General features: G+C 40.8%; 1 protein-coding gene across 10 annotated transcripts in view; it reads left to right on the forward strand.

The window, feature by feature from the left end:
* NEO1 (neogenin 1) overlaps window positions 1-24266 on the forward strand; it is a 498809-nt gene that overhangs the window by 336780 nt on the left and 137763 nt on the right. For all 10 annotated transcript variants that reach the window (XM_039492010.1, XM_039492008.1, XM_039492009.1 and 7 more), the window contains exons 6-7: window positions 9331-9485; window positions 10981-11101. In XM_039492010.1, coding sequence (XP_039347944.1) covers window positions 9331-9485; window positions 10981-11101 — 276 coding nt within the window. The remainder of the gene's footprint in view (window positions 1-9330; window positions 9486-10980; window positions 11102-24266) is intronic.

The following is a 24266-nucleotide window of genomic DNA, read 5'->3' on the forward strand; positions in this document are numbered from 1 at the left end:
AGATAGCTACAGCACCTGCCCCAAGGTTTAAGAATCTGAAGTACTGTCCAAAATCTGAGAGGGACGAGGTGTGGAATATGCTTTCAGTAGTCTTAAAAGAGCAGCACTCCAATGTGGAAACTACAGAACCCAAATCATCAAAAAAGAAAACCAACTTTCTGCTGGTGGCATCTGACTCAGATGATGAAAATTAACATGCGACACGGAATGGTCTGTGATTGGGGATGGGAGGGAGCTGTAGGATGGGGTCACTGCCAAGTGATTTGGGGTGTACAGTGGATGGGGGGTCACTGCCAGATGGAATTGGGGAGAGCATGGGGGGTGAGATGCACTGCTGGATGTTACAGGAAACAATGACAACAAATATAGAGTGATTTTTACATTTTAACCTTCAAAAAATCAAAGCTTCTGGAGGCTTAAATTTCTTGGGGGAGGGATAGCTCAGTGGTTTGAGCATTGACCTGCTAAACCCAGGGTTGTGAGTTCAATCCTTGAGGGGGTCATTTACAGATCTGGGGCAAAAATCTGTTTGGGGGTTGGTCTTGCTTTGAGCAGAGGGTTGGACTAGATGACCTCTTGAGGTCCCTTCTAACCCAGATAGTCTATGACCCCTGGACTTGTCCTGAAAGTTGCCCCCTGCCATAAGTGGACTCTGAAATTGGTGATTCTGGGTGGAGGAGCAGCCACCTCTGCCCCAGCTCCAGGTCATGCTGTTCCCTGACAGCTTCAGACACTGCTTCTTCCTCATCTCCAAGCACTGGCACCAGGAGATAGAGACCAGCAGGATGGGGAAGAAAAGGTAATTGAAGCAGTCAGTGGCCAGCAAGACTTAAAGGTGGGGTGACTGGGGCTCCGGTACCTCTGGCTGCTATCTCTGTGCACTGCCTCCTCCTCCTCTTCAGCTTCTGGTCTTGCATCCTCTTTAGGAAAAGCCTGGTTGCACCCATGCACTTATCACTGAGACCTGGTTTAATTATGCAGGACTGGTTTTGCCTCAGATGGTGCCAGGCAGGACTCAGTGCAACATGAGCCTGAGGTAGAGTGGTGTGTAATCATCAAGGAGGTGGTGTGGCTGTCCTGTATGCCAATGTCTTACTGTTTGTATAGGATACTGACAACACCCAGCTTTATAGCTCCATCTTGATGATCTGGGGGAGCCATTGAGCTGGTTGACCCGTGTCTGATCGAGACTGGGAATGGGTGGGATTAAGCTGACTGAATCTTGACCCAGACAAGACAGATGATGTTGGTACATTGGGAGAAACTGCCAGAAGCTGTAATAGAAATTGTTTCTGTCCCTATGATTGAGGGGAGGTGTTTGCCTTTTGTAACTAGATTCTTTATCTGAGTGTATGGTTGGACTAACAGCCACATCTCATCAATAATTCCCTTCTTGGCAAGCATCTTTTTGTGTTTTGTTGATCTTGCTATTGTTTTCCATGTTTCTGTCACTTCAAGATTAGACTGTTGCAGTGTGCTCTGTCTGGAGCTGTGTCTTAAATCTGTTTGGAAACTTGAAACTGCTGCTGACTCTTGACTGAGTAGAGTGACATACCTTTGGCACATGGTTAGCTTTCAGATAGAATTTTAAGGTGCTGATTTTTACTATAAAGGCCTAAGTGACCTGGGATATCCCTACTTGAGACATCTCTTCACTTATACAAACAGTTATGGTCAGTACTTTATCTGAAGCAGGGTGGATAAATATAAATGATTTAAAAACAAAAATCACAATCAGATTTTTTTATTTAAATTGTATTTTTTTTTTAGTTTTAATTAAGATACATTATAGCTTAAAGATATCTCATCATGGAATAGGAATTATTAATTCTATAGTATGAAACAATATATTCATGTAATGTTTAAGAAAAGTTTTGTAAGTGAGTTCCAATACTTCATGGATTACAGACCCAATCATATGGGGTTCCAGGGCCTTCTGTATAGATTATTTAGGTTAATATTTCTCTCTACCCAATGAGACTCAGTGCTCAGTGTAGAAGATACCATCAGAGATGCTTAGTTTTGCAGTTCTCAAACTGTGGATTTGTGTCTCCAGAGATAACATGCTTGTTAACAGCAAATGGTTTTTAAATAAATAATATACAGAGGTGAGAAACAGACCTCAACCGTATTGTCCCTCTGCAAATTTGTGTACACAGAGTCAATCTCTTACCTCTCTCAAAGTGAAGGTTTCAAAAAGTTCAATGAATAGAAGATTGTTGGGGGCGGAATAGATCTGGACAAGGAGATGAATGGGAGAAGGAAGGGACAGGCAGTAGAAACAAAAGTGAAACTAATTTGTGCACCATATTCCAGAAGTCTTGAGGTCTTTCTGAATGTAGCCTTCATTGATTTGAGATCTACCATACAATTCTCTCACTAGAAGGGAAAACCTATAATGGCAGCAGGCTGTAAAGGAGACCCAGTTTGGGAATATTTTTAATGAAGTTCCTCTACCTGTGAATAAGACAGGCATGCAGACAGTTGAACAAAGAAAATGCAAGGCCTAGTTGCCCAAATGAAACAACATCATGAGAAGTGGTCCTTCTCAGGAGGAAGCTGCGTTGAAGATGATGAAAGGAACATTTCTGAACATGCAGGATCTTCATGTTGGTAAACTTTTTTATTTCATACTTCTTTCTTAAGGACTGCCTGTCTTCCTTCTGGACTATTCTTGAATTCTCATTTTTGAGCAAAAAATATAGTTGTTACTCTATGGTACTATCATTTTAGATGCAGTTGTGATAAAAAAAATAGCTGAAATAGGCAGATCTTCCTTTTACAATTTCACTTTTAAAGTAGTACTGAGTGTCAGTGAATGCAATGAGTAATACTAAATGAGCAGTATGGTAATAATAATGAAATAACTGCATTGATTTATTTTGTTTAGAAGAATCCATCCTCAACATACAGGATTGTGAAGACTATCGACCTTCAAGATCACCATTATTTTCTATAGTTTCAGAGTTATCTGCTAATGATAGTGTTTCAGTCACATCATGTATGTCACATAGGCAGAGCATATCACCTGTAGTGCAAACAAAAAAAATCTCCATCATCCAGAAACAATCACAGATAAATTTGTGATGAGAACCAGCAGATTACAAAAAGAGGTAATTGATGAAAAAATTGCCCGGTTTGTTGATGCAACAAACTCTCCTTTCCGATGATTGAGAACCCAGACTTCCTTAACATGGTTCAGTCATTAACCTGAATCTTGATGGGTGGAACAATGTCCACAATAATCCTGTTGTATGTGCTTGTGTGACAACAGAAGTAGGGAATGGCTTCCTTACAGAAACAATTGATACATCAGGAAATGCACACACAGCAGAATACTTACAAGAAGTAGCAGTAAATGCTATAACAAACTATGGGGAAAAAAATCAAATGTCTAGTATGCAGCTTGGTCATAGACAATGCTGCAAATGTATCCAAGATGAGAAGAAATTATTTAGAAGAGAGTGAAGAGAGTCCCAAGCTAATAACATATGGTTGCAATGCTCATTTGATGCACCTCCTAGAAAAAGATTTCAAAGTGTTCCAGAAATAAAGGCTAATGTTGTTGAAATTGCAAAATACTTCCGTAACAACCACTTTGCAGCAGCTGCTTTGAAAAAAGTGGGAGAAACCAAGCTAATTCTCCCACAAGATGTGCAATGGAACTCAGTAGTGGACTGATTTGAGCACTATATCAAGAACTGGCCTAATCGGATGACAGTTGAACAAAATCGTGAAAAAATAAATATCGTTGTCACAGCCAAAGTTCTCAACATTGGGCTTAAGAGAAATGTTGAACACATGCTGAGTACCCTGAAGGCTGTTTCTGTAGCCCGAAACAAAATGCAGGGAAATAGCTATTTTATTGCTGAGGCTGTTGAAATTTGGAAGGAACTGAGTGAGATCTTAAAAAGAGAAATATGCAATGACAGAGTTAAATTACAAGCATTAAAAAAAAAAAAAAAACCCAAATGGGACAAGCACTATCTCCAGCTCATTTTCTTCCAAATATTCTCAATACTTGAAACCAGGGTCAAACTTTAACTGCTGAAGAGGAGGAGTTGGCTATGACATGGACATCCAGCAATCATCCCTCCATAATGCCAACTATAATCAACTTCAGGGGTAAGGGTGACCCATTCAAGAAATATGTTTGATGACGTTTTAAAGAAAGTCACACCAGTGAACTGGTGGAAGTCACTTAAGCACTTGGATTCAGAGACTGTTGAAGTGATAATCTCACTTTTAACAGCAGTAGCTTCTTCTGTCGGTGTAGAAAGAATATTTTTTTTCCTTTGGACTAGTTCATTCCAAATTGAGAAATCGTTTGGAACCTGAAAAAGCAGGAAAGCTTGTTTTTCTTTTCCAGACTATGAAGAAACAGGAAAATGAAGGTGAAGACAACTGCAGAAGCCAATATTTTAAGTTTCTCATGTTGACCTGGCTGACAGTCAATTTAATTTTTGTGGTTTTCTAAAAAAAAATTTAACTATTTTAGTTAAAAACTATTTTAACAAAAACCTGAATGTTTAACTAAATTCAAAAGTTCATATGCTTGTTTTGTTAAAATATTATGTTTGCTGTTGGGAAAAAAAATCCAGAATACATAACGTTGTTGGTTTAGTTAAATAAAACAATTTAAATGTCTGTCTGGTGATGTTCTCCTAATACAACATGGCAAGAAAATCCTCCAAATATTAATATTAACCTGTTGAATTGAAGATAGTTCACCTCCCAAAGACTTCATAAATATCTGCTTCAGTTACCTTTGGTAAATGAAATAACCAAACAATCATTCATTTTCTGATATGGTTGTAAAACTAATCTGAAAAGCTTTCAAAATAAATCACTTTAAAAATGTACAGTGTGTACCTTCTATAAATGAAAGCTACATCTATCTGAGTTGTGAAGAATATGTATTAAGGTTATAACAACCAACAAGAATGCACTTTTATGTAGAAATCCATGATTAAATTGAGTGTTCCTGACTCATGATTTAAGTCAATTTGATTTAAATCAAATCCACCCTGATCTGAAGCCCCTGGGATAGCAGAGAGAGAGCTTCTGGCAGAGTGTTATCCATGAGGCCCTCAGCTTTGGAAAGCACTCACCCACCCTTGATCAGAAATAGTTCAGATCTGTTTAGGGCACCCTACAATCCCCATATGTTTTTCTGGACTTTTGAGGAGGATTAGGACATAGAAGGAATAGGGTAGTAACTAAGGTGTTATGAAATATTGGTTTGCTTATTATTAGATGATGGCTGGTTTTTGTAAATAGGCATGAGGCAATTCTCCAAAAAGGGCCATAATTTCAGAGTTTAACGTATCCAGCCTGTCCACACCCACATCCTAGATCATTTGAAGCTTATTTTATGTACATTTAGACAAGGTGTGATGTGGAGCTATCAAATGGTGCTGTAAGTGAGGTGTGCATACAATTTGTGACACACTCTTGACATCTGCAACATACTTTCTGCTGTACATGTGTTAAGATGTGACTCTGTCATCCCTATTTGGTACTGAGAAAAATTTGTGATTTAATATTGACAAAACAGTTAAGCTTACTGCTGCAGAAGGCTTGCCAAATGGGGGTGGGGTGGGGTGGGGTGACAGACAAGCGATCATTTCTGCAGCAGGAAAGTTGGTAGCAGTGTTGTATGACAAGAATGAGAAAGAAAAGGAGTTTCACAGAGACCTGTATTGCTTGCACCTGAATCTAGCCATCAAAAAGCCATCAATTTACTGGCCAAACTCTCACCATGTGAGGACAGTTTTGAAGAGCATGTCAAAAGAGCGTCTTGGCAAACAAAAATGTTGATGTCTTTGGACATAGGTAAACCAAATACTGGATCACCATAACAATATGGATGGGAAAATGTGGATGATGATCTACTTTCTGTATGGCATCTGAGCTTTTTCAAAACTTCATTTGTGCCTGTACTCATAGGGGTTGCTTCACAATCAACTCTGTCTATTGTCAGAACAATCTTGCCTTGGCATGTACACAGCTCTGCTCAGGGAATGAGGACTGTGGTGACCTATGCATTCTCAACAGAGGTATTAAGGATGAACAAGATGGTGATAACAACTAGAAATGTCATCAGCACTATTGTATGTCAATGATATCTTTAGAAATTTATTATTAATTTGTTTTACGCTAGATATTGTTGTTGCAATGGTTTGAGATCCCAAAGAAATCCAATTTTATATTGTGAAATAATATGGAGACTAATTAAACTAACAAACAAATGCAAATGGTTCAAAGTGGTCATTTTAATGTCGATGATGTCGTTGCTTATCCCCATTTCTATAGTAACAGCACCACTTGACAGCTCCATGTCATACCTCATCTTAAAGTAGACTTAAAGATTTCAAGTGATATATGATGTATATGTGTGTAGAGAGATACATTGTCAGTCTAATTGGTGGGGTCTGCTGCTTGCCTAAAACGGGAGAGGCTGACCAGACTGCTTTTCTCTGTAAGTATGTACTCAGATCTTTCAGATGATTGCCTTTTGTGGAAATAAATATTCACATAAATGAATAAAATCTTGTAGAGATTTACTGTTTTACTTTTAGTGAAGGCATCATATTTTCAAATAAACACTATTGGACTGAGCTGTGAATAAGGCCTAAAACATTTAAAATGAATTTTCAGGTCCTACCTCATATTTTATACGCCACTAATTTCATTCATATATGGATAATTAATTGTATTGACAACTAAGAAACACAACTTTTTATTAGTTATTATGCCAAATGAAGCTTAAAGGTTTGAAGTACTACATTAATTCTTCCCTCCCAGCCTGAGCTGCAAATTTGAAATGAGATGTGCGGGTAGGGGGGGACACTTGGATTTTTTGTTGTTGTTGGGGGGGGGGAAGGAGTGATTTGGTATGACAATGAAAGGAAAGATCATCTGGGGATTTTTGGGAGGTACTAAATATAATTGGTTCTCTCACTCATTGGAGGCAGTGCATGTGGCTGACTTGATAGCAGACCTCAGTCAAGCTGCTACCTGTTGAGGCTATTCAGTCTTCCTGCTCCAAACATTGATAAAAGAGTTGCAAAGCTGTGAAAAGATACTTAAAGAAACCATAATGCAAAGCTTACAGTAGACATCACTTCTTTATTCCTGTTGTTGTAATTATTGAGGGACGTCCATTCCTAATCTTCGAAAATATAGAATTCTGTGTAGCATAGCGCAGTAAGGAAACAATGAAGTGCTGCAGTTGCACTATTGATCATAGAATATCAGGGTTGGAAGGGACCTTAAGAGGTTATCTAGTCCACCCCCCTACTTGAAGCAGGACCAATCCCCAGACAGATTTTTGCTGCATCCCTACATGGCCCCCTCAAGGATTGAACACTCCTCCCTGGGTTTAGGAGGCCAATGCTCAAACCACTGAGCTATCCAGATCACTAGGTAGCAGTGTTTAAACATTAAAATAGCTCCAAAATAGTGAAGGAATTAAATGGAGCCCATGGAATAGGAATGTTGCAAGTATAATAGTCTGAATGTGAAATTCTGCATGAGCATTTAGCTATTAAAAGTGTTCTTTGCGTGGATAATGACATTAGGAGGGAGAGAGAGGGAAAGCAGAGCTGCCAAGGCTGCTTTGAAGTTTAATTGTCTGTTTGGTAATGAAACACATAATCTTCCATTACAAATCTTATTTTATATGGTAATTGGCTCATTTGCTCTCTGGTTATCAATTTAACTTCTCTACCACAAACATCTGCATTTATGTTGTGTTTAATTGGTGTGAATGCTAAACAATTAAGTAGTTAAACTGTAAAAGAGAACATTTTGAAAGCATTATTTTTTAATTCATTAAAAAGAAAATAACTGAAAATGAAATGTACATTTTCCATAGTAAACATTTGTGAACAACTTGGCTGTTGTCCTGTAGCCTATAGAGCACTCCTTATTTGAAAGAGACAAAGATTCCAACTGTAGTCTCTTAAATAAAGATTATATGGGAGTAAGTTACAGCACACACAGTTTGACATCCATTTTTGTGGTGGTTGCCCCCAAGATTTAATTTACATTTCCCCCTACTTGTGTGTACTGCCCTGACTTAGAGGGACCACACTGTTCCTAGAGTTAATTTAATGAAATTATGCATTACCATTTCAAACTGTAGGGGTTGTGTTCTGTCTTGTAGGTGGAATGGGAAGAATGGTCCCAACTCTGTTTGTTTCACATGGTTTTTCTATCTTGAAAATATTGGGGCAACCATTGTTTTCCATCCCTACACACACCTTTTGACTATTGACTTTCATGCCCAAGCCTTTCTTTTGCTCCCTCTCCTGCCTTTGTAAGTAACCTTGGATATATTTCCTGCCTGTTTAGTCCTGATAAATGTACATAAATTTCCCCAAAGCTTTGTAGTAATGTTCTGCCAATAATATGCAGGCTTCACTTGCAAGACTGTGACATCTGTAACTAGCTGTTGGGGAATAGATGACAGTGGACATTGCTCACACTCCTCTTGAAATAGGAAGACCAACTATGTGTCTTTGGTGATGCTTCCAGCCCCTAGTTGCCTAAATAGCAAGATATTTGAATGTACTTGTTCATTAACTGGGATCATATAGATGGGCAAGAGTGCTATTGAGATCTCATAGTTACTACTGGAATTTTGTCCTTATTAGAAAGCCACTACACAGTTCAGCACAATTGGCAATCTTTGCTCAAATAACATATGAGTTAACCTATAATATCCCCACCTGCTAGGAAGTCCAACAGTGATGTAATAGAATCTTGTATGGTGTTTGGATGTAAATAGCACTTAATCTCTCTGATGTGGAGAAAGGGATTTGAACTTGGATCTGCCAGTTTACAGAGCATGACCTTGCCATTGGGCTATGGCATATTCTGGTTATGGGGTTTTCTCCATCTCTTCTCTAAAGCTGTTCCACTTTGTATAAATAACTAGACAGTTACTAGAGCAGGGCTTGAACTTAGGCAGCCCACATCCTCAGTAGGTGCCCTACCGAACAGGCTATAGAATCATATTCACTCACTCCCTCACTCCCTCCCTGGCCCAGTGACAGTGGATAGTAATTGGGTTAATTTCAACATTACTGAAACATTTAGACTTTTTCAGTTCGATCAAAACTATTTGGTGAAATTGACACAAATACATAAATAGTTCCAATCAACCCCAAACTGCTTTTTTCAGCAAGTAAACTCCTTGTCCCAAAAATTTCACCCGCTCGACTTCTACTTTATTGTTTTATTATAGAGAGAGTGTAAACTCCAATGATATTACCAAAGTCTAGATAAACAGTAACTTTTCTCCTTCTACCTTTATATGTAAAGCTCCACCTGAATTTCTGAAGCAGCCTGATAATATTTATGCTCATGAATCTATGGATATTGTCTTTGAGTGTGAAGTGACTGGAAAACCAACTCCAACAGTGAAATGGATCAAGAATGGAGACATGGTGATCCCTAGTGACTACTTCAAAATTGTAGTAAGTACATTTTCATTTTCTGTCATTTCAACCTGTTGACCTGTACCTTAATCCTCCTATGTACAGTAACTCCTCACTTAACGTTTTAGTTATGTTCCTGAAAAATGCTACTTTAAGCAAAATGATGTTAAGTGAATCCATTTTCCCCATAAGAATTTCCAGGGGGAAAAAATTTCGTCAGACAAAAGACATTATATACACATACAGTATAAGTTTTAAATAATTTTAAACAAACTATTTAATACTGTACTTACCAGTGATGATTGTGAAGCTTGGTTGAGGCAGGGCATAGTGGGGTCGGGGCACAGGGGTTTGCCCCACTCCGCTCTCCTGCCGGGGAGCGGGGTCTGGGGCTTGCCCGCTTCCTGGCTGGAATGCCGGGTGGGCAGAGTGGGATAAGCCCCCACAGCTCAATCCCACTCCTCAGCTGGAACACCGGGCGGATGGGTGGAGCAGGGCGAGCCAAACAACCTTATAACGGAACATTGCACGACTTTAAACGAATATGTTCTCTGATAGATCAGCAACCTAATAACGAAACAGTGTTAACCAGGATGACTTTAAGTGAGGAGTTACTGTATGTACATATAAGCTATGCTCTTTTATAGGGTCAGCTGCCTGTTTTTACAGTGTGTGGTTATAAGGTCCAGAAACATTAAATGGCTCCTTGAATCCTTTATTGCTGTGTAATCCAGTGTGAAGCATTTTATTGAAGAGCATTAGACACTGTGTTCCTTACACTATAAAAGTCTGTTTCTTTATAGCATACATCTTTTACGAGACATACACAGTAATGAATTAATTCTTTCACCAATCTATCAGTTTGAATTTGAACAGCCTCAGTCCTTCTCACACAGCAGAAAACTGGGAAGTTATGAGGTATATGTGACCATAGATTGCTTGAGTTTTGTATAGTCATTTTGGCTGCACAAGAATTAAAATCTCAAACAAAGATGTACCATGCAGATTTACTCATGATATAATCCTGAGTTTTGGTTGAGCAAACCTTAAAGTGTAATCTTGTACGGTTTAATGAAATTCATTACTGAAATATGTATCTTAAAGGTTTAATTGGCGGCTACAAGACTGTGTAGGTAAGAACTTGATTTCCAAGTGTGCAGTCTGTCTTTTACAATCATTTTTAGTTTTACTAACATAATTATTTAATACATGATTGTATACATGCCTATGCTTAACTTCTGAATGTTAGGATTAGGTTGTGATTTCCATAGCCTGTTAACAATAGTTTTGTGCTGATTTTTGGTGCAGCCATTTGAAAATTCAAAGTAAAAGATACTTTACCTGGGACAGGCTCAAGGTGGTTATAATAGCCATGAGATCTGAAGATAACTCCAAAGCCCTTTTGGCATGATATTGTAAGATGTGGGCGTTTTCTCAGAAAGTCATAGTAACCATTTAAAAACTAATGTGCTTGCATTTATAGTTCATTTTTAATGAATGCATCATGAAATGTTTTGCCTTTTTCCCCCCTCAGAAGGAGCATAACCTGCAGGTTTTGGGTCTTGTGAAATCAGATGAAGGATTCTATCAGTGCATTGCAGAAAATGATGTTGGAAATGCACAGGCTGGAGCCCAGCTGATAATACTTGAACATGGTAAGAGAAACTGGGGAAACGTGGTGCCAGAAGGTGAGAGAGAGCAGTTTCAAGGGGCTTTTTCTGCATGAGGCATTATGTCCACAACTCAGCTAAACCAGAAAGCCTTTTTAAATCATGAGTCATTGAGTTAAGTGTGTTTACTGTACACTAATAGTTTTTTATAGGAAAAAAAATGAGTGAACCGCAAACCATTCCCTTTAATATGGAGAATGTACTCTGTTATCCTGGAATGTTTATTTAAAAAAAAAACACACACACACACAACAGAGCCAGACTAAGATAAAAATATAGTGGCTATAGCTGAATTGAAACTGATGAATGGGATTACAGTAGTGAAAAATGAGCAGTCATGGAACTTTATACAAGTGAATTAGTTCAGACAATTCATTTCAATTTCAGAAGCTATTCTCTCCTGTCAGAATTTATTTGTTTAAAGTAATCTCCATCACGTATGTAAACTGATAAAAGAATTCTTTAAAAGAACATTTGTGGAGTAAGATAAATATTTGTTATGCCCTAATCAGAGAAATCATTAACATTCACATCCCTGCCATTTAAACATATGATGTCCCATATTACATATTTAGGTATTAAGGGAGCATAACTACTGTCATGATAGTAGAAATACTCACTGAGAGAAACACTGAATAGTACAAATTACATCCTAGGGCATCATCTTGGATAACTCTCCCAGCCTCAGGTCACACAAATTTTGGTAATCAGTCTTAGAGTAGGGGAGACAACTGATATGAAGGCAAAGCAAGACATCAGGCAAGAGAGCATTCATTTCATACTACTATCTGACTTTTGTATTGCCTGTCCGATCTTGGTCTTGTTTTAGAAGGAAGAATTCTTGGTTATGGCAAGGAAGGTACCTGCTATGCATTCTGTTGTCCACAGAAAAGGATTCCTTTGGGTTCAGAAAAATTAAAGAAGAGACATTGTTCATATAGGACCATAGACATGGTGTGACTGCACTTGCAATACTAGCAGAAATAGAACAGCTAGACATGATTTTGGGTGTTCAGTATACAGAGAATATACTGTACAATGTGGGTATGTTTCAGTTCCAGTTGAAGTCATTTCTGTATTTTACAAAATTTGCTATATATTTTGGAGCAGAAGATGCCCCCTGCTGGATTCAACTGCTTTAGTGCTATAAACTATGGTATTTCCCAATCTGTCTAGTATTAGGAATCTGGATCCAACAATGGTTTACTACTATCTGTGTGTTCAGGGAACAAAATTAAAAGTAATCTTATCTCTTCTTGAGGGATTCTGATGACTACACAAGTCAGATCGAGAAGTTCTCAGAAGCTGGGAAATGGAAGAATAACTCCATGTTTTCATTTTTTTTTTAAATGTTGAATAATTCATGTATCTGAGTTCTGGATTCAGGCCCTGCCAAGGCTTGTACGTCCTCCCAGCTCCTAAGAGTTTTGCTTTCCTCCTTCTCTTTCAACTTTAATTCCCTGGTGTCACTCCTTTGCTGCTTGTTTCCTCCTCCGACTGTTTCACCTCCTATCCTGCTCCAGCCATCTCTTCTGTTACAGTAGAGAATTTTGCCTTACAACTCTGTCCTTTCTTTTGCATGCTGCCAGAGGATTATGGGAGCAGTGTTGGTGGATTCTCATAACAGGTGTAACAGTACACCTATGAAATTATATTTTTCTGTTATGTGGCCTGCAATGTTTTTAACATTGCACTCCATGTGTAACAGCTATATGTTCTAAATACTGCTCTTTGTTGACATATAATCACAAGGTTGATAGCATAATGTACATTTAATTTTTCTTCATTGAGAATGATGGCTTAACGAGTGGTGGATCAAAGTCATGAGTGAGCTGTGCATATTAAATTCTAACTCATGAAAAGTGGTGTATGTGCTGCCTGCCATCACATTTATACACAGAGAGATAATGTTGAAATAAGCTATTAAAGCTGTATACTATCTCAGAATAAATGAAAGGCAAGGAGGAAGTAAACTTTCAGGAATGGGAGTGTATGGATGTCTTAAAGTACATGAAGATAGTGACCTGGTAATCTTTGTTTTGGTGTGCAAATTAAAATATATATATTTTACACTTACAGGTTTTTGGGGTTTTTGGCATGCTAACTCAAACAGTTGTTTTATAAATCTTCAGACTTGGCTCCTGGTGATGAGAGAGATTGGCTTTGTGAAGTTTGAAAAATCAAATAAAAATGTACAACTGTCAAAAAATTGCTTACTGTCTGTGCATAGTTTTCTTACCTATTGAAAATGCATACCTAAGTCAATTTCCTTCCGTTCCCAATCTCTCAGTTTCTTCTATCTTCTAAAGGTGACATTGGAAAGTTCCTGGCTGGGTTGACAAGCCTTTGTAGGAGGCTTCCCTTTCCAGTAGGCTTATAATTTCAAATTCCTTCTTAAAAGAAGTATTAAAATGAGAAGTTAGAGGCTATATGAAGCAGTTATGGAAAGGGCATTCCATGTTTACAGGCCAGTACTTGAGAAATGGACAAACCAATACTACTGTGATGAGTCATAGGAACCTGAATACAATAAGGCATCAATAGTGTTGGTTTTGGCAAGAAGTGAAATGTGGAAAACATAAGAAATTAGCTTGGCTAAGTGGGAAAGGCAGAATTATGCAGGACCTTGAAGGTGAGGATGAGAAGTCTTTGGTATTGAGAGAGATTAAATAGGAGTACAGCTGACCACTTCCTTACCATTCATTATTGTGTGCTGCATGTCAGCTCTTAGTCACTGCCTCTTTAACCTTATAGTCTCTGGGCTTGTCTACACTTACCGGGGGATCGACGCACAGTGATCAATGCATCGGCGGTCAATTTAGCGGGTCTAGACCCACTAAATCGACCACAGATCGTTCTCCCATCGACTCCTGTACTCGACCTGAAGCACAAAGGGAGTCAAGGAGAGTGTTTCCCATCAACATAGCATAGTGTGGACTCCGTGGTAAGTAGATCTACTTAGATCGATCTCCCCCTGTAGTGTAGACAAGGCCTTAAACTTTCTAAACTCTTTGTATGGAAGTCTTTCTTGGTGTTTATTTTTTGTTGTCTTCCTCTAGAGCTTTCCAATTTTGGTCATGTCCTGCTGAAGTGGGCTGGCCCGGCTGGGGAATGATTTTAAACTGAAATATATTGTGCTCTTGTGTTTTCTGCTGTAGATGTAATAAACATCTGTATAATATATGATAATCATCCATAGAATAAGTCTTCATTTTCTGTGCATGTACAGTAATTTCACACTCCACAGATGCAATTCAGTGATTTGCTGCAGTTCACTGCACACTAACAATTATAGTACACTAGAAAACTGTACATAAAACTGATTTCAAATTACAGAAATTAGATATTTTGCTTTGATAACATCACCCTTTGTGGATGAGATTTTGTTCCTTTGCGTTAACGAGAAATTCTGAAAAACTTGTGGCTGAGGACAAGCTATGTGTGGCGGAGACCTTGAAACAAATAGTGGGCGATTTAAAGGGGAAATAAGCTGGTAATATTTTTGGAGAGGAGGGGTTGCTGGTGCCATACTAGCTGTTTGAAAGGAGGACTGACAAGAAACAGCAGTGGCCTGGCTAGACACAGCTCATAGTGCTGTTCCTCTCCAGCAGTACTTTCAAAGGACTGCTCTTCTTCAGGGAGCAGAGAATTGAGGGCAGCTCTGCCTGTAGGGGGCAGGACCAGGAAAGGTCAGAGGCCAGGCAGGATAGTCTGGATGCTATTCTTCCTGCCCTACCAATATCTCCCCTTCACTTCCTTAGACTGCAGCATTCAGCATGTGGGTTGTGCATAACACTCCCTCTCCCTCCAGTGCAAATATTTTAAGTCCCTCCTTCCTCTCCTGTATTTATGGGGATGCCTGCTTCCTGAATTATCGCAAGTGATTGTGGAGTATGGCTCTGGTGCCCATCTGCCACACCCGACCCGCAATTTATGCAGACTTTTAGGGATGTAGCTGTTGTCATAAATACTACCCTCATCTTCACCCGAGCTCTGATCCATTTTATGTTTGTACTGCTGAGGTTTATGGGATCCTATCTTGCAGGATTTTTAGAGAAACTAAGGGTAGGCCCATACTTACCGCACGGGTCGACTCAGTGAGTTCGACTTCTCGGAGTTCGAACTATCACGTCTAATCAAGACGCGATAGTTCGAACTCCCCACGCGCTCCGGTCGATTCCGGAACTCCACCACCGCGAACGGTGGTGGCAGAGTCGACCTTGGAGCCGCGGAGTTCAACCCCGCTGCGTCTGGACGGGTAAGTCAGTCGAACTACGGTAGTTCGACTTCAGCTACGCTATTTGCGTAGCTGAAGTCGCGTACCTTAGTTCGACGACCCCCCCCCACTGTAGTGTAGACCAGGCCTAAGAAGCAAAAATGACCAGAGTCTTCATCTTGTAATGGCAGGAAATTGATCTTATGATGTCTGGTTAATCTTCTTTTGGAAGATGAAAATACTCCAAAGGTCCTACCGATATGTCCTTGTTTTCCCGCACAAAATACAGTAAGCAGATAATACTGCAAAAGCTTTGATTTAGCAGTGTTTTGGACAGCAGGTGAAAAAAACTGCATGTGTTTGTCATGGATCTAACAAGGAGGCAATAAGTGCAGGTTTGGCAGTTATGGCAGTATTGTTGGATTTCATGCGATGCTCCAGAGAGTGACGAACAACAGCCTTGAAATCAGCGACTTTTCTTCCGAGGTGAATTTGGAGAAGACGATTGCAAATTGGATAAATATATGAAATTGACACTGACTGTTGAGCAGACACTGCATTTGTAGTGCATTTTAAAGTGGAAAGTACTGGTAAGATATCCTCTATTCATTGCCAGTGCTCATCTTGCAGCTGAAGCATTTGGGCATCAGATTGTTTTGATACAGAGCAATCTGAAAGCGCAGCTGTTAGAGCCAACCTTTGCTCATTGAGTCTTTCAAACATGTCATATACTGAATTCCTGTGAGTTTTACACGACTGGATCAGACAGTGTTGCATAACCTGAAGCTGTGTTTGTTTTCTTTCGAGTGCATTTGCAGCCATGATGCTGTGGTGAAAGTGTACAACTAGTCTACTTGCAGCTGCAAGAGCACAATCTGCACTACTTGAAGAAAACTCATCATTTATGGCTAGCTGCAAAGTATAGGCAAAACAATCAACAGATTCCCATGTAACATATCTCAGTGTGTTGGCGAGAACAATGTTGCTAGCATTATCGTATACGCATGCCAAGACATGGCCTGTCAGATCCCATCTTTCCACTGTAGCGCTTAATTTTTCAGCAAGGTTTTCTGCTATGTCATTCTGCCATACTTTCGGTTTGTAAAACTGTGGATCAAAGCTCCCAGTTTTCAATCTAATGGCATGTTACAGTCATGTAGCTTTCTGTAGTTAATGCTGTCCAGCAGTCAGTAGTGAAATCTACTTTAACAGCATTTTCAAATTTTTCCCAGACAAACTTCAGTCTTCATAGACTATAACTTCGTGACTAGAGAAGTGCTATCTCATAGGTACATGGTATTCAGGTTCTACAAAACTCATCGATGCATGAAAACCTGTACCCTCAAGGACACTTATAAGCAGCATATCTGTAGTGATCATTGTGCACAACAACTCCATTAGTTTTTCCTCACGTTGTGTGTTGGATTTTCTTGAACTACCAGCAGGGCTGGCTCTAGGTGTTGTTTTTTTGCTGTGCCAAGCAAAAAAAATTTTGGCTGCCCCCCCCCAGCCCTGGGCTCTCACCCACCCTACCAGTGCCCCCCCCCGACTCGCACCCCCTGCCGCCGCAGCCCTGGGCTCCGCCGCAGCCCTGGGCTGACTCCGCCCGCTCCCCCCTTCCAGCCAGGGCTCCCGCCTCCAGGACTGGCCAGAACCCGGGAGGGCAGAGCCAGGGGACCACCCTGGCAGGGGGCTGAGGAGCCAGGACAGGGCAGCCCCAGAGGGAGCAGAGCCCCAGAGAGCGGGACGCGGGCCCCACATGGCAGCGCCCTGCCCTCTATGGCCCCACTGCTCCTGCTGGCTGCCCTGCCGCAGTCCCTGAGTGGCTCAGGCCGCTTTGCTCAGCCCCAGCTGCAGTGCTGTGGGGCGGCTGCCCTGCAGCACCTTCAGGCGGCTCCGTGTGCCCCGCGGGGCGGCCCCCAGCCCGAGTGTCCCCCACTCAGAGCCTGCCTGGCCACAAGGTGCGGGCGCTGCTCCCCTGCGGTACGAACCACAGCAGCCCCAGGGCATCCCCCCGCACACGACCCACTGCTGCTGCCAGGGCCAGCGCTAGACTTTTGCCGCCCAAAGCAAAAAAAGATGGCCGGAATGTTGCCCCTGAAAATGTGCCGCCCCAAGCATGTGCTTGATTTGCTGGTGCCTAGAGCCGGCCCTGACAGCCAGAAACAAACACTGTCAGCGTTGTTTGGGGGTTTTTTGCCTTCTTTTTCACATGAAACAGTGGGATGTTTCAGCTTCAAGTGGTTTAGCGTTGCTCTGGTGCTGTTTGCATCCCTCAGCCCTGCATTACACAGTTTACATTTAATGGTGTCTTCCGTTTTTTGTTAAATGATTCCAGGCAGTACTCCTTTGCAATCACTCAATCTTCACTATGAAACAGTAGTTACCAAAAATCGCGATAACTTGCATGATGTTGTTTGAAGGATGCTACCAAAGTCTGATGGGAGGAGGGAACACGGACGGTATTAACTGCTTGCTGTATTTTGCATGGGAAAACAAGGACATATTGGTAGGACCTTTGGAGTATTTTAACCTTCCAAAAGAAGATTAACCAGACATCATAAGATCAATTTCCTGCCATTACAAGATCATAGAATATCATCATAGAATCTCAGAGTTGGAAGCGACCTCAGGAGGTCATCTAGTCCAACCCCCTGCTCAAAGCAGGACCAATCCCCATGAAGACTCTGGTCATTTTTCCTTCTTAGTTTCTCTAAAAACCCTGCAAGATAGGATTCCATAAACCTCATCAGTAAGTAATATATCTGAATTGACTATTTTATTTATAAAAAACATATAACAGATCCAGTAGGGCTAGCAGGACCCCAGGCGCGCGGGGCTGGCAGCCTGGACCCTGGGCATGCAGGGATGCAGCCAGGAAGGACCCCGGGCATGGGGCCATCAGTGGAGGCTCACATAAAATGTGGGGGTGCTGCAGCACCCCCTGCACTCCTAGTTTCCCGCCAATGTGAACTCCTTAACGGTTAACCATTTAACTGATAGAATTTTAATAGGTTAAACGGTTACTATTTTAAACCCTATTTACATCCTTAGGTTGAGCAAAAACTGATCTTCACCTTCATGCTTTTGCAACATAGGGATCAGGGATACACAACTCATACAATGTAACAAAGGTCTTTCCTATCAGCATTTTTAGAGTATTATTTTGTGCCTACACTGTGTTAAAATCTTTGATGGCTACTATACAAAACTGTTTTTTGGGTTTTTGTTTTTTTTTATAGTTTGTTACATGTTGGTGAAAGGTCTGAGAGCTGCTACTAGGACCTGTAGTCCAGCCACTGGCAGTGCAGCAATCAGTTGGGGGCTGGAAAAGAACAGGTGGTAGCAACTAGAAGGAGGTGCCTTGAGGGGAGGAAGGCAGATGGTTTGCTGTCACCCCTATGTGACAGGCACTTGACAAGTAGTCAGGCAGCCAAAAAGTGAATCATTATTGATCGCCATATACAAAAAATGCATAGACTGTAAATAAATATGCTGATTTATGTAGACAACTGTTTCAAAACATCATTTAAAATACAGTATCTGCTATCTTCAAAATTGTAAAGTAAACATAGTAGAGTAAGTGTATTTTGAACCTTGCTACTGCAGAAGCTAGTGTTTCCCTGCCTGTTGTTTGTTTGTTTGTTTTTCCTTTTTCTTGGTCTGTAGCTATTAGACTGAAATTATGAGAGCAGGGGGGTTGATTGAGCTGATCCCCAGGAATATGCCATGTCATCTCTTTTCTGGTGGTACCATCAGTTTCTGTAGCCTTTAAACTTTCATGAAAAATAGTTTATAGCCCTATGAGTGCAGAGAGAACCATATGAATGGGAACCAGTACAGTATTGTCAGTAGCCATGGGCTTCAGAAAGAGACAAACACTAGTTCCAAGAAGTGTTAATTGCCCCCTTTTACCTACTGGGGCATTAACTTTAAATTTGAATTATGAAAATTTTTATATTTCCTGTTTCCCTACTCATCACTTTGTGAGAAACATAAGTTTGGAATTGCATTCACAGTCTGACTTTTTAGACCAAACTTGGTTAGAATATCACACCTTTCCTGGTTGCACTGATCTTCCACTGAGATCTTTCTATGTAAATCCTAATTCTGAGGATGTTTTTAAAATGCATATTGGCCTAGCTCTTTCTGACTGTGGCTGTTGAAGAAACTCCCTTGGGGTATCATTGCTGCATGGATCATCTCAGCTTGTATTGATCCATCTCAGTCTCCATGGAAGTTTAATGATCAGCTATCTAACATCCCATCTTACTTTAATTGTCTCATGGGTGTATGTAGACGCCATGGGAGATGCAGCTCATAGAATCATAGAATATTAGGGTTGGAAGAGACCTCAGGAGGTCATCTAGTCCAATCCCCTGCTCAAAGCAGGACCAACACCAACTAAATCATCTCAGCTAGATCTTTGTCAAGCTGGGCCTTAGAAACCTCTAAGGATAGAGATTCCACCACCTCCCTAAGTAACCCATTCCAGTGCTTCACCACCCTCCTAGTGAAATAGTGTTTCCTAATATCCAACCTAGACCTCCCTCACTGCAACTTGAGACCATTGTTTCTTGTTCTGTCATCTGCCACGACTGAGAACAGCCTAACTCCATCCTCTTTGGAACCCCCCTTCAGGTAGTTGAAAGTCTTGCAAAGTATAAGGCATCACAGAATTCGTTGAAAGATGTTGCCAGGGCCAGCAGATTTCAGCAAGGGCCATGCTGCAGATATTGGGTTGCATATCTTCAACAATGTTCATGGCATCCCTTACGTGAGAGGAAGGATTAGATTGTGGGTAAAGCACTGGAGTGGGCTGCAGGAGATCTGGGTTCAGTTCACAGCTTTCCCACAGACCAGTGCGGTCTTGGACAATTTGTTTAATGCTGTGCCTTAACTCCTAACTTGTAAAGTGGGGATGATGGTACCTACTTCTTATCTCATGCCCTCTGTCTCAGTTTCGGGTCTCTGGGAAAAACATGCAATTTTTATTTATTTATTTTTATATCAGTATGAGACAACCTCAGTGGACTCTGAAAACGCAATGAAGCAAGCCACCAACAGACTCTCACATTACATCTGGATGACAAACAATTTCAGCTTCTCTAGTTTGGTGCCAGTTAAAGGCTATCTCCAGTTAGAGCTGGATTTCCAATTTTTTTCTATTCAACCACAGATGCAACCTACCTGGCGATGAGGTGCTCGCACAGAGGGGCTTCATGCTTAGAGCATTAGATCTCTTCCAGCAGGACCTTTAGAGACTGCGTATGCCAGAAAGGTACTTTTGATCCAGATTGACAAATCAGGCCACAATGTTTTACAAAAACAAACAGAGAAGACCAGGATTTTGCTTCCTCTGTTAGGAAACCCAGTAGATGTGGATCTGAGTAGTGTCCAACAAGATATTTCTGGTAACCACTTCTCTGGCAGTAAAGGAAAGTATCGCAGACAGGCTAAATTTATGGTTGTTCCCCACCAGTGTTCCCAGGGATATGGAGTTTTAAATCTGTTCAGAACTGACAACAAAAAGCTATTAATGCTCTGGTCAAAGTACAATGTACCCAGTTGAAGGGCACCATTTCTTTCCACCAGGTAGTGAAAAGGAAGCTCTCATGTTCTTCTCCACCAGTACTTCTAATGGCAAAGGTTCTGACTAACCAAAGCGGGGGGAGAGAGGTTCAGCTATCTTAAATACACCATATTAGCCCTGGAAATACAGTTCTCAAACTTGCTGAAAATAGTAGTGATAAATTTCATCCGGTGGAAAGTGTAGCCACATGTGATCACATCCCTGTCAACCTGGCTTCTGAGAGGGTAGTAAAGAAATGCTTGATGTTTCAGGGCACGCATCTCAAGTCCTCCTGGCTCCTCTAAATGTATGTACAAGACATCTAAACTTTATATGGAAAAGGCTTGTGGTCTGATTTGAAAAAGTCCATATGGATCATTTCAAATACCCTCCCCAATAAAATTCTTGATTACCTTCATTTGTGTGGGTCAGAGACAAATAATCTACATGTTAATTTTGCCATTATTTTGGACTATTGTGCACATGTAAAAGGTAGATCAGTTTCTAGGCCACTTGCCATTAGTTTAATGTGAAAGCATTTTTTTAATTAGTGTTTTTTTTGGAGTTGAACTGATTGTGAATAAGAAATACTGTAGTGTTAGAAATATAATACAGAAAATGCTGACTTAATATACCATAGAATTGTGTAAAAATATTAGGAAATTATGCAAAATATGAACAATTGGAAGAGAATAAAAATTCTACACTGAATCAAAAGATGACTCTTTTGGGTTTCTTCCCTTAAGGCTATTTTGCTTTTTCCCACGAGCAGAAATTGCTGAAAACACTTGGGGGGGGGGGGGTTGTGTGGGGATATATTGCTAAGCAATGAAAAGCAGAAAAGGCCCTATGGTATACAAATGGATTTCAGAAATCTAAGTGTGCTACCAGTGAAGCACTGGTTTATAGACTGGGACTAAATAAGATTTTTCCAGAAAATTTTAATCCCTGCCTAAGTATAAAGATATTTTTTAAAAATCTGCTTAAAATGGATCATGGAACACAAGGGAGAAAAAAGTAGTAATCATTGACAAGTTGCTGTATGTGAAGAGCAACTGTTTCTGCCCCAGGAATCAAAAACCTAAAGAGATTTGAGAATTCTCATCTGGTCTTGTGTGGGAAGTAAACTCTAGGGCTATGTCTGCACTGCAGTGTAAGCTCAGGGTTCAAACTCAAGCTCCAGCCTTACCTCTTTCCTTTGTCCATACACAAATTGTGCTAATCCAGGGTTTGGACCGAGGGTCCCAGGATCCCACATGGGTGGGAGGTCTGAGCTTGAGTCAAGCCAGGACATGGGATTCAGGTCTTATTGCTTTGCAGCGTAGATACAGCCCCACTGGACTCATGCTGTGGGAGTATACCAAAAGTATGCCACAGTCTCATGGTCTGACTTTGTCCTCTGGACCGTAAAGTTTGGTGGACAGTCAAGGTTTTCCACACTGCACTGTGAACAAAGGGTTAGAGCGGCCTTATTTTAGGAGGATGTGACATACCTAGGATACAGTCTAGATTGAATAGTTGTGTCACCACTGTCTTCTTACATGGGGTGCCCTTTACACTGCTTTGCTGTAGCCTCCAGTCTAAACAGCTCACAAACAGTAACCGGCATGTAAATCACTCCCAGCTTTGTCTGTATGTGCTGCAGCCAGCCAGCCATATTTGGGCTCTTACCGGCCTTGGGTATAGTACAGGATGGCTCCAAAACACTCACTGTACTGTCCAGCCCTCTCCTGGATAATACAAGAATGTTAAGTCTGTTATTTCATTAAGCTAATAATATAGCAATTATTTCAAATAGTTCTTTAGATACTTCAGTTTAAATACACTGGATGAGGTAAAAAGTTTATTCACTTAAAATCTCCCTCTCTGTAGTTAACACAAGTAATGAGCATTAAAGTCAGAAATGGTTACAAGAAAAATAAAGATAAAATGCAATTAGTGGCTAACTTAACAAACTATGTTAAATTCAAAGCAAAGTTTTCCTCACCAGATGCTCTCAACAATCTTACTGGCCCAACTTCTTAGGTCAGGACCCCTTCTTCTGGTTAATGGCTGTTTCCTTTTGTCCCTTTTCCTACAGTGAATTGATGGACAGGGAGTTGGAGGGTGGTGCCTTGGAGTGTTTGTCTGCCTTTTTATAGTGTGAGCCCTCCACCCCCCCCCCCCCCGAACCATTTCCAGCTGTGATTCAGGAGACAGGAAAGGATCTCACCTGTTGGAGCTTCCCGCTTGATGACTCTGTTTACTGCTTAAATGCAAATTAAGCAGAACACACATTAATTTGTTTGAGAATGACCCGTTTTCCAACCTCAGTTTGGATATGTACTAATAACACCATACAGTGGAATCTTACAACTTCACATGTTGCCACATGTATTTTATCAGGACAATATTGACCAGCAAATTGGGTTTTCAGATGGCATACTTACAAGGCATACTTAGTACAAAGATTATTATAACAGTGTGTAGGGTGTGGGCACAAGGGTACATTTGATCACAAGGAGCGCTAGGAAGTCTGCGATGTGGGTGGGTGGACTTGAACCCACATAATACAGTGTAGACACTGGAGCCGCAGGTTGGGACTAAAGGTTCAACAGTGCATAACCTGGGGTTACAAATGAACGTAGACGCTCAAGCCCTAAGTTAACAGACCCGGATTCTTGAGTTCTACTAACCCTGGGCTTTTATAACAGTGTAGACATACCCTACACCTGGTCTCTGACTCAGGTTTGAGCCTAAGCTCCCTTTCTGTCCACACACAAATCAGTCTGACTCAGGTCAGTAAGCAGTCAAGGACCCAGGTCCTAGGATCCTGCTATGGTGTTGAGTCAGAGACCAAGTCCAAGCCCTGTCATACTGCAGTGTGGACACAGCTCAAGGCTCAGACCAGAGTCAGAAGGTCTATGTAGTGCAGTGTGGATGTGTTAGCACAACTGTGAGACCTGGGTCTAGCAATTGTAAATCCATGTTTTCAAAGCAGCGTGGATGCTCAAGCAGAGGCTTGGAAACGCAAGGGCCATGACCCTGAGTCCAGTTGACCCAGGTTTACAATGTAGTGTAGACATACCCAAAAAATGTAATGGTCATTTGCTAAGATATACATCTTCAGAGAACAAAAATTATAGGTGAATTTCTTTCATCAACCTGACACCCTCCACTTTGATCTGTTAAATACCAACATATAGTTACAGTGATGCTGGAACAGTTTTTATAGTAGGGATGCTGAAAGACATTGAACAAAGCTATAAACCCCTAGAAACCATTTCAACTCAGGGGATGCTGCCACACCCCCAGCGCCAGTAGTTCCAGCACCTGTGTATAGTTATGTGAATTAGTTACTCAGTAGACTAAGGAAGGTGTTT

Source organism: Mauremys reevesii, linkage group 10, assembly GCF_016161935.1.
Source record: "Mauremys reevesii isolate NIE-2019 linkage group 10, ASM1616193v1, whole genome shotgun sequence".
Taxonomy (NCBI): domain Eukaryota; kingdom Metazoa; phylum Chordata; order Testudines; family Geoemydidae; genus Mauremys; species Mauremys reevesii.